General features: G+C 34.5%; 1 protein-coding gene across 8 annotated transcripts; it reads right to left on the bottom strand.

The window, feature by feature from the left end:
- Positions 1–725: 725 nt before the first annotated feature.
- Positions 726–9,811, bottom strand: LOC11437410 (uncharacterized). 8 transcript variants are annotated; one of them, XM_024784559.2, is made up of 10 exons: positions 9,273–9,811; positions 5,897–7,056; positions 5,504–5,569; positions 4,895–4,960; positions 4,561–4,686; positions 3,413–3,463; positions 2,799–2,936; positions 1,453–2,510; positions 1,099–1,141; positions 726–949 (listed from the first exon to the last, which is right to left on the bottom strand). In XM_024784559.2, the coding sequence occupies exons 1-8, from the start codon at positions 9,397–9,399 to the stop codon at positions 1,584–1,586; spliced, it is 2,661 nt and encodes an 886-aa protein (XP_024640327.1). In that variant the 5' UTR covers positions 9,400–9,811; the 3' UTR covers positions 726–949; positions 1,099–1,141; positions 1,453–1,583. The 8 variants fall into 8 exon arrangements, with proteins under 8 accessions (XP_024640327.1, XP_003617880.2, XP_024640330.1 ...); XM_003617832.4 differs by lacking the exon at positions 1,099–1,141; XM_024784562.2 differs by lacking the exon at positions 1,099–1,141 and having other exon boundaries at positions 4,895–4,957; positions 9,273–9,810.
- Between the last annotated feature and the right edge of the window lie 560 nt (positions 9,812–10,371).

The following is a 10,371-nucleotide window of genomic DNA, read 5'->3' as shown; positions in this document are numbered from 1 at the left end:
TTTTAGGAACTTTATTAAAGATGATTCCTGCAGTTATGAGTAATGTTCGACTGAATTTCATGTTTTGTGGTTACTAACTAGTTTTATGCTTCACCCTCTCAAAGAAAAAAAAACTAGTTTTAATATGCTGTCAAGCTTTGTTCTGTAGATACTAGTTTATTGTTTTACCAAGTTATTGGTCATTTTAAAAGATTTGGGTGTTAGAGTTGCTGGGTTAAAGTCATAAAATGATGGTAGATATATATTGCTGGTATAGTATTCATGATTTCCGCAAAAGATATATATTGGTTTGACTTGGAAGTTTGATGTGTGAAAATGTCGGGTCTATCTTTAATACTTATTGGTGCCTTTAATTTGCATTATCACAACACAAGCTGAAATTTGGTGCTTGAGACATGAAATTTGGTTAAAAATGAGTTTATTGTAAATGAGTTTGAATTTAAGTACATATCCGGTCTAAAATGCATGAACTGATTTCTTACAAAATCAGGACAGAGTTCCCAGGGACTATTTTTTATTGTTTCCAAAGATTATTACTATGAAAAACAATATTGAATGTCAATTTTTTTGAAGGGACTAAAATGAATCTTCACTCTAAATATAGTCTCGGAGCTTTACCCTTTATATAACTACTCAGTTCGACTCATTAGGATATCAAAGATCAAGACAGTTAAAACTAAAATGGTTGAACAAACACTGTAAACTAGAAATGATAGCAAATGAAATGGGAAAAAAAAATTGTAATAAGATCATTCAGCCATATATTGCTCCAATCATTTTTTTCTTCAGAATTTCTCCCAAAAAATATTCAGAAATTAGAAGTTTCTAGTACTACTGTTAAATACAAAATATATACACCTGCAGAATTATAAGAAACTAAGATCAAACAACTGGTTTAAGCAGCTTTTCGTGCAAAATCTTAAAAGACAGCCAATTTGCTCAAAGTTACCTGCACAAGCAAACACCAGACCAAGTTTAATAGGTACAATCATAGAACCAAAATTTTAAAACCCATTAACCACTTCAAAATTCAAGTCATTTCCAGAAGCAAAGAATGTTGCTTGTGTGAGTGACTGACAGGTAGATGGAGAAATCCACCTTTGCAAATCTGTTGTGATAAAGAACAGCATGAGTGCATTACCTACAATGTACGCAATAAAGTTGAGTTGTAACAAGATAAGCCAATTTACATTGTCGAGTTCTAAAGAGCACACAAGGACTATTGAAATTGAAACTGCTATATTAAAATAAATATGCTCTAAAATAACAATTGAACTAAGGATTTACGTATAATCATGTTGAATGCAATCAAATTCCAATTGTTCATTTGGTCTAAACCCATTTAATTTCAAATATAAAATGAGAAATAACTGTTATTGATAGTAAGTGCTACTTTTCCTGCAATCATACCACGAGAGAAATGGAAACATAATAAACTAAACAACCCCCTACCTGGTTATCATCCAATAAGCTAGGAAGTGCCTTGATTCAAATCACCAAGAGCTTCATGGATTGAAAACAATTTTAGCAATGCTATTCTTTTTGAACTCCAAGCTGCAATTGTTTTACTTATTTTCCTCTGATCATACAGGTGAAGCACCAGTAGGGCATTTCATCTTAATATTTGATTCATGCTCCGCCGCAAAAGCTAAAGTCGAAATGAGTGCCCTTTGGCCTATGTTTGATGCTTGTTTAGGACATCCAGATACCAGGCCTTCTGAAGATTGAAGTGAAACAAAGGGACTAGCAAGAAGCGTAGCTGAGGTCACAGTTGAAGCCTGAGAATTATCAGATGCCTTATTTACCTCTTGAGCTGATTTACAATGGCTGTGATCCCTCACAGAATCATCGGTTGAATCTTTCTCCAGAAACCTTGATTTCATTCGTTCTGCCATGGATTGGTTTTTGTCTGAAATCTCATGTGAGAATAGCGCAGTTTGTGGTAAATTTTGTGCAGTTATGTCAATAGCTTTTCCATGATCATCCTTATTCAGCAGTGAAACTGAATGTTCAGACAAACCAAAATTGACTGACTGAGGCAACTTCAATATCATTTCTTGTGCAGTGGATTGAATAGAAAGTTTAAAACTGCAAACAGAACCTTTGCCGAAAGAAAGAAAGTTGACTCCCTTGGGCATGACAGCTGGAATTTTTTTAGAAATTTCCACAGTATTTTGACCTTTATCTGCACATGTTCCACCGTGGACAAGATTTCCCTTGTTTGGTTGTACCGTGTCTTGTTTTGGTGTAGTAGGTGATAAGTTAGCAACATTTATAAATCTAATTCCTTTGGGTGCTGAGGTAGGCTTTGTCTGTGAAACGTCTGTCACCTTATGTTCTACATTGGTGTGAGAATAAATTCCCTTAGAATTGGAGTTGGTTTGTTGGACAGAACCAGTGCCATGATTATTCAGTGGTGTACTGAAATTTGTATTTCCTGACGAAAGAGGAGACTTCAACTCTGGTTTGCAAGCATTTGTAGGCGTAGGTATATCTTGGCTGGTTTGCACCTAAATGAGAAAGAGCTCGTTTTAATCCAAGAGAGAATAAATATACAATGCAAATCCGTTATTTACAGTGTTGTAAATTGTGGATCGCAGAAAAAGAAGTTTGTTCAAATTCCACTATGCTACTATTTAACAACAATTTGTACAAATAGTATCACGGAACAATATTGGTTTTTCAAATTTTACTATGCTATAGCGTCAGTGTAGCCGCTATATGACAACATTGATTATTTATTACGTTCGTTGACATTAAGTCATTTACAACAAGTAAAGTTGAATAGGATGTCGTACCTGGTGTGAAAACATACAACGACCTCTATAACAGGAGCCTTTAGACACAAAATTGGAACAAGGATACTTGGAAAGCTGATGATCATATGGGCAATCATTCCCTTTCATACAAGAGCCACAGGCATAGTGAGCACATGGCTGCAATTTCAAAATCAACAAGGTTCTGTAAATTTCTCTTGGTTTTGTTACAACTTGATGAAAAGAAAGCTTAAATGTTTTTGGTCCCTGTAAAAGTTTTGTTTTTTCATCCTTACGAAGATACAGCGATGAACAGCCTTTTATATTTTGATTTTTGATGTTCTGTTTTAGTTTCTTAAAAATTTGTTCATGTTGGAATTAGTCCCATAATATGCAAAGTATTTGATTTTAGGCCCTCTAATACAGACAACAGAAGGACTTAAACAAATATTAGACACATATTACAGGGACTAATTCCAACAAGAACAAATTTTACAGAGATTAAAACAAAAAAGAGAAAAGTGGTATATTTACAAGGATAAAAAACAAAAATTTACCGGGACTAAAACCAAAAGGTGGCATATATTTGCAGGGACCATATACATATTTAAACATGAAAAGAATAATAGGGAGTGATATTTTAAAAAGACCAATACCACGGACTTTGTTAAAGGAATAGCATCATGTGAGAAATTGCACTGGTCCCCCTGTCAAATTTGTTTTGATCAAAGCAAGAGAAAGTAAGAATTGATAGTTTTCAATATAGAGATCACACACACACACACACACACACACACACATATATATATATATATATATATGTATATATATATAACCAGGGTCGGCCCAAGGGTAAGGCAAGCAACGGAATCACAACCTTAATTTTTTTTTTAAAAATTTACTTGATAAAAAGGCCTTATATGCGTTGGTTCGGCCCTGGAGGTAACTTTCAGTTTCCACAAAACCACAATAAACTCTCCAGGGTTCAGATAAATTCAAATGTCAAATTATATAACTGAAAAAGAAGAACGTTTACAAGATTGTAATTCAAGTCATGAATACGGAAATCTTCTAACATGACAAGTAAAATATCAACATGAAATTTATCTTGTTATTTAAAGACATGGCTCATTAATCCCATATATAAATGAATATTCATGCAAGTTCTATGTTCCAATTAACAAATATATAATTTTTACCTTCTTAAGAATCAAAAAGTTAAATGAAGCATCAATACTAGAATAACAAATTCTCGTATGTATTGTGTAATGGTACAATACAACAAGAACCAAGCCTTATCCCACTAAACATGGATCAAACGACGCCATAATGCTCTTAATACCATATTTCTATCCAACTCATTAATATCTAGATCTTTCTAAATAGTTTGTCTAATAGTTTTTCTAGGTCTTTCTCTCCCCCTAGTGATTTGACTACTCTCCATGTGATCTACTCTAGGTCCAACTCATTAATATCTAGATCTTTCTAAATAGTTTGTCTAATAGTTTTTCTAGGTCTTTCTCTCCCCCTAGTGATTTGACTACTCTCCATGTGATCTACTCTCCTTACTACAGAATCTACATGTCTTCTCTCTACATGCCCAAACCACCTAAGTCTAGTTTCCACCATCTTTTCTACTAAGTGCTACCCCAATTCTCTCTGTAACGTCGTCATTTCTAATCCTATCCCGTCTAATGTAACAGTATAATGAAGAATAATAAAAGAAATTTAAAACAAGCATAAAGGTGTCATGATATAAAGTGAAGAATAAGTCGAGGTTTAATATAACTGAGTTTAATATAACCTCATGGCATCTTCCTTTCATATAATGGCGACATTGTTTAGGTTTTGGTTTTTGTTCTGGAATAAACTTTGGCCTTTTACCACCTGGCTCTCTGTTCTTTTCTGCTTTGTTCTTTCGATACTTCTTCTGCAGAGCAAATTTTATCAAATAAAGAAATCATCAGTAATACAAAAACATAGAACTAAGGATTATTCTCGTAACTAGCAGATAATTAATAAACCAATGTTGAAATGACCTCAAAGGATGTGAAATTAATTGGCTTCAAAATATATTTACAAGTTAAAGGCATTAATACAACATAAAGGAAGATATATTAATAAAATCAGAATAATACCCTCTTTCTAGTTTTCTTCTCCTGAGAACCAGGACCACGTTTGCTCCCACTGGCATCAACCATCTGCTGCAAATGATCAATAGTTCGCCAAAAATATAAGCATCACTTGCATTAAAATTATTAAACTGTTTTTGTGAATAAAATATGTTTTTGTGAATTCTGTTAGATTGATTTCTTAGTCTTAATTACATTAGGTTGAAAAGTCTATTTATAGACATAAACTAACTGCCTCTAGCTGACTGACAAGCGTCAGTCAGCAACTCCTAGATGATTGGCAGTTGCCAGTTAATACAGTTAGACAGTTACACTCGGAGTTGATTGGCAGTTGCCAGTTAATACAGTTGCCAGTTAAATGATGTGGGTCCTACATAAACACAGTAGAACATATATTAATTTTGATAAATGGAAGAACGTGTGTTGAAAAGAGTGTTAGAGAGTGTTTTGCTAGCAATTCTCTTCTTCATAAATAGTAGATAATGTACCAACTGATGTTGGGGTGACTTCAGAGGAGGAAAAACCAGCTAGCCTCAAAACCCATATCACAAGTTTAGAAATTCAATACAACATTAAGAAAGAAAATATAACAAGCCAACAATATCAGAAGAACACCTTTTTGTTTTTCTTCTTCTTAGGATCAGGACCACTTTGTTCATTTCTGCTGGCATCAACAATCTGCTGCATATGAACAATAATTAATCAAAGAAAAGTAAACATCACCAAGTTTTAACATTGTTGAATAGTTGTCTATATTATGGAACTCTAAATAGGATACCGAAGGATATGGTTGATGATAAAGTACTTCAGAACATTATTCTGACCTTAAATAAATTTTCCCAAACAAACTCAAATAGGGCGATATATTAAAAATTACAAAAGGAAGGATCATCGTCGAATATCTTCCATTCATCATTGGTGGTGAGTACAGAACACAATGTAAAGGTAACTAAAATAAAGGTAGGTTATCATTGAATATTGTGCTAAAATACTCGGTGAAATCCATACCTGTACTACAGACGAGTTCCCGTGAGAGGTTTCTTCCATGAATCCTTTGCGCAAGACTTGATTTTTGGTTAATGTTGGTGTATCTTGAATTGCATTTACCGTAAAGAGATTAGATGGAAAGCCTTGAAAGGAGATACCCGTATTGAAAGGAGAAGTCATGTTTTCAAATGAACTCCCGGGTTTCTCAATCTCATCCAATTTCATCTGTTCTGAAACTATAGCATCTGCAGAAGACACGTCAAATGTGTTTCCATCCATTGAAATTTCTCCAGAAATTTCTCCCTCTTCTAGATCTCCTTCGTCGATCAGAATATCGGAAGAATTTGTTGTATTTTTCACACAAATTAACTTCTCTGATTTCTCTTCATTTTGTGTTTCACATTTATCTTTCAAAATTGTAGAGTCTAGCAATCCACCATCTTCTGTCATATTCAATGCTTCAGTATTTGTATCAAGATCTAAAGAACTATGAGTTGCTTCATCAACCTTATGACCATACTGTTCTTCCTTCTCAAATTCACCCTCTTGAATAGTAGGAATAGATCCCGCTAGAGGACAAACCAGCGTTACCAATTCTGTTTCCTTCTGTTGTCTTTCAATCTGTATGCTTGATGTACTACTAATTACGGAATCGGAAGCTTGTCCCTTTGTTGACTCGGACACATTAAAGCCTTCCACGTCAAGTTGATTAAGCTCCCCTTGTACTTGCGACTGCACCTCACTTACACTTTCAGACGTATTTGTACCAGAACGCAGATGTTCAACATGTTCTACTCGGTAATCCATCAAATCAACTTCACTACCGCTATTCTGTTTCTCGCAGTTCAAGGGGATTAAACTATCATCACAAACAGGATCTTCATCCCCTTTTACAACAAGCTCCAACTCGTCCATTATCGTTTGTTCCAAATGAAAACCATCTGTTTGTGTAGATTGTTCATCTCCTCCCATAAGAAATGCTGCTGCATCATCTAGGACCATAGCATTGGCACTCAAATCCTTACCCTTGTCTCCAACACTTTCAATGGTCTCATGAACATCATGTATTTCCTTCAAGGGTATTGGACCCTTGGGATCCTTGACATCAGCACCAACTTTTAACTCGGAGTTCTCAGGCTCCTTTTCCTGGTTTTCTTGCCCCATTCCAACATTGCCATTATCTTGAAAGAGGAAGAAAAATTATTAAATTTTTTAACAAAGAGTGTAGCAAAAAAATATGAAAAGTGCAGCATTGAAATATGACCTATCATCAATTTGATCCATAACAACAACCAAACAAATAAGCTTTAATTCAAAATCCAACAGGAAACTTCACAAAAAAGTTTTTAAAAAAATGAAGAAAAAGAACACCCTTCTGTTTTTCAATCAACAAATATGTAAAAAAAAAAACAGGCAAGTTAAAAATGTCTGCAACCGCAACCTTAACCTTATCTGTGACATCAAATTATTTATATTTTTGTTGTGACAGGAAGTTTTTTTATATCTAAAAAAAATATAGGCTAAAGTGCACTTTCCCCCCCCTAACTTTTAAAAAGTTGTGAATTTGGCCCTCTATGTACAAAAACTACATTTTTAGTCCCCTAAGATTTAGCCCATTTGCATCTTTGGTCCTTTTGGTCAATTTTGACCAAGTCAACGCTGATTTGGCATGCCACATGTGTAATTAACCATTTTTTAAAAATAAAAATGTAATATGTTAAATTGTTGAATTAAAAAAATGAAAAAGGAAAGGAAGAAGGAGAGGCACGTGAAAATCCAGAAAATCTTCATCTTCCAAAAAATTAAAACTTCATCTTCTCATCATTTTCTTAACAACTTCATCTTCTTCTCAACCAAAACCCAGAAACTCCATCAAATACACCATGAATCTTTTCAACAACAACAACAACAATCTCGTCAACAACAATAACAACCTTCATAAAAAGATTCAGAAAATCACCTCAAATGTTTTTCCCCCTTTCTAAATTATTTCATTTTACATTGCAGATCACCTCAAATGAAAAATCACCTCAAATGTTTTTACCCCTTTCTAAATCACCACAACTTAAAAAACTTCTATAAAGTGGATATATATGGTTTTATCTAATTCAGTTACTTTCCAACATTGCAGGTCTTATTACACCTAGGGACAAAATATAACGTGAAGGGTATCAGAGCAACATTGAATCAGACAGTTTAAGCTTCAATAACTCTGGCTGTTCATACCTACGAAACAGAAGGCGATGAAACATGGTTGTGAGCCATCATCGTTTTCTCTTGGTTACTTCGATCCATAAGTAATTGGATATTGGATATACAGTTGTGCATAGTTGCGTTGCGACTTGACAGTGGCATGTCACCATTGAACAATACAAACATTGTAAGCAAAATAAGTAATTGCATATTGGATATGAAGTTTTAATTTTTTGGAAGATGAACGTGCCTCTCCTTCTTCCTTTTTTTAAAATTTTTTTAATTCAACAATTTAACATGTTACATTTTTATTTTTAAAAAATGGCTAATTACACACGTGGCATGCCAAATCAGCGTTGACTTGGTCAAAATTGACCAAAAGGACCAAAGATGCAAAGGGGCTAAATCTTAGGGGACCAAAATTGTAGATTTTGTACATAGGGGGCCAAAATCGCAACTTTTTAAAGTTAAGGGGGAAAAGTGCACTTTAAATATATTGAAGAAAAGGAACACCCTTGTGTTTTCAATTAACAAAAGAAACTGAACTGAACAATCATTCAAATCAATAATATCAAAAACGAAAAGGGGCAATCGCTACCGCAACCCTAGCTGTGAGACATGAAGGATTTTTTATGTCTCTTGACACTGCAACCACAGCCCTTAATAGAGTAATATAGCACAGCTAGCCAAAAAATGTCTTAACCTTGTAACTAACTGTGCAAGCAGAATACTGGTACTACAGAGCGAAACAAAACCATGTTCCTATAACTAACTGTGCTGACTCGATCACTCAATCACGGATAGCGGATTGATATAATTCCGCTATGCAATATTGTTATAACGCCACTATAGCCGCCGCTTTGAACACATTTTGTACTAAATAGTTTGTTCAAATTCTGCTGCGCTTTAGCCTATGTTTGGAACAACCAAAATCGACTCTTGAGGTGTAAAATTGATTGATTTTAACATGCCTAGTTGACCTCGAGAACCATTAATTTAGCCTCCAGAGTTGATTCTAACCTGAAGCTAGGTTTTGTAGCTTTTGAGTCTAAATGTGGTTTTTACACTGAAATTTATTGTTCAATTCACTTTTATGTAAATCACTCTACATTCAACTAAAGTAAAATCAATGATTTTGGCAGTAGTAAAACAAAAGGTAAAAGTAGAAGCAACAACAATAAGAATAAGAATAAGAATAATGTACCAGGAACGGTGGAAGAAGAAAGGTGGGAAAGAATACGGAGAAGGGTGGTGTAAGTATGGCTGCGGAAGTGAGATCGACGGTAAGGAGGGAAAGGCATAGGGATGATTTCAGTGTCTACTTTCTCCATTGCTTCTCAATTCTAAAACCCTAAAACAAACAATTTGGAGAAGGAATGAGAAATGAGAAATTAGAGAATCATCAATCAATTGGTAGAGTGAGTGACAAATGTGAGAAGAGGAGAGAAGACGGCAATGGACGTTGCGATATATAAATAATGGTCGCAACTTTACGCATATTTTGTTAAAATTATTTATATAATCATATATAATGCATAAGAACTTAAAAATTAATCGTTTTCACTTTTCTCCATTGTTATAACATGTAAAGATAGACTGCATTTAATAAAGATCAACAAGCAAGATGATATTGTTATCACTTTCATCATTGTTATTTTCCACTTCCTCCAATCACATAATCAATCACTCCATAACTTATTGGTGGTTCTATTTGTTGGTAGTCATTTGAAGAATTTGTTGATAAGTGTAATTCATAAGAGGTTGGTTATAAAATGGTGTATTTGGGTTTGGTATATATGGATAATGTTGAGGTCACTTTTGAGGTTGTTAGTAGTTTGTTATTTGTCCCTCAGGTTCCTAGGTTGTTGAGTGTATAAATATGTTTGAGTACCCTTATCATTTGAATTAACTTTTAGGACGGGATCCTTTTTTTTTTTAAAAAAAAAAAAATTGATATCTGATCCAAGAATCGACTAATCCGAGAGGACCAACCCCACCGCCCACTTGCGGGGTCCATTTAAAGCCAAAGCAAACTCTGTATAGACTTAGCCCACCGAAATTGGCATCAGAGGAAATCGAACCTGAGACCTCTGGGGAAGCAAACTCCAAGATCCCAAGTCAACCACTAGGCCAACAATAAATGGGTTAAATCCAGACTTATTTAACGTGATATTAGAGCCAGATTACTTAAGATTACAATGTGGAAATTGGACACGAGCCCACGCTAGACGTGAGGGTGGATGTTGAAGTCGATTTTGAAGTTGCTTGTAGATTGTTATTTGTCTCACATTGCTCAGGTTCCT

Source organism: Medicago truncatula, chromosome 5 (assembly GCF_003473485.1).
Source record: "Medicago truncatula cultivar Jemalong A17 chromosome 5, MtrunA17r5.0-ANR, whole genome shotgun sequence".
NCBI lineage: Eukaryota > Viridiplantae > Streptophyta > Magnoliopsida > Fabales > Fabaceae > Medicago > Medicago truncatula.
This window is presented reverse-complemented; position numbering and strand designations above follow the sequence as displayed.

What these genes read in the sequence shown, in the direction of transcription:
- LOC11437410 (XM_024784559.2), bottom strand. Translation starts at nt 9,399, where the DNA reads ATGGAGAAAGTAGACACTGAAATCATCCCTATGCCTTTCCCTCCTTAC. An exon ending in TTCTTCTTCCACCGTTCCTG is followed by an intron (nt 7,057 to 9,272) that starts GTACATTATTCT and finishes TCCTCTTTCAAG; the next exon opens with ATAATGGCAATGTTGGAATG. An exon ending in AGAAGAAAACTAGAAAGAGG is followed by an intron (nt 4,687 to 4,894) that starts GTATTATTCTGA and finishes TTTGCTCTGCAG; the next exon opens with AAGAAGTATCGAAAGAACAA.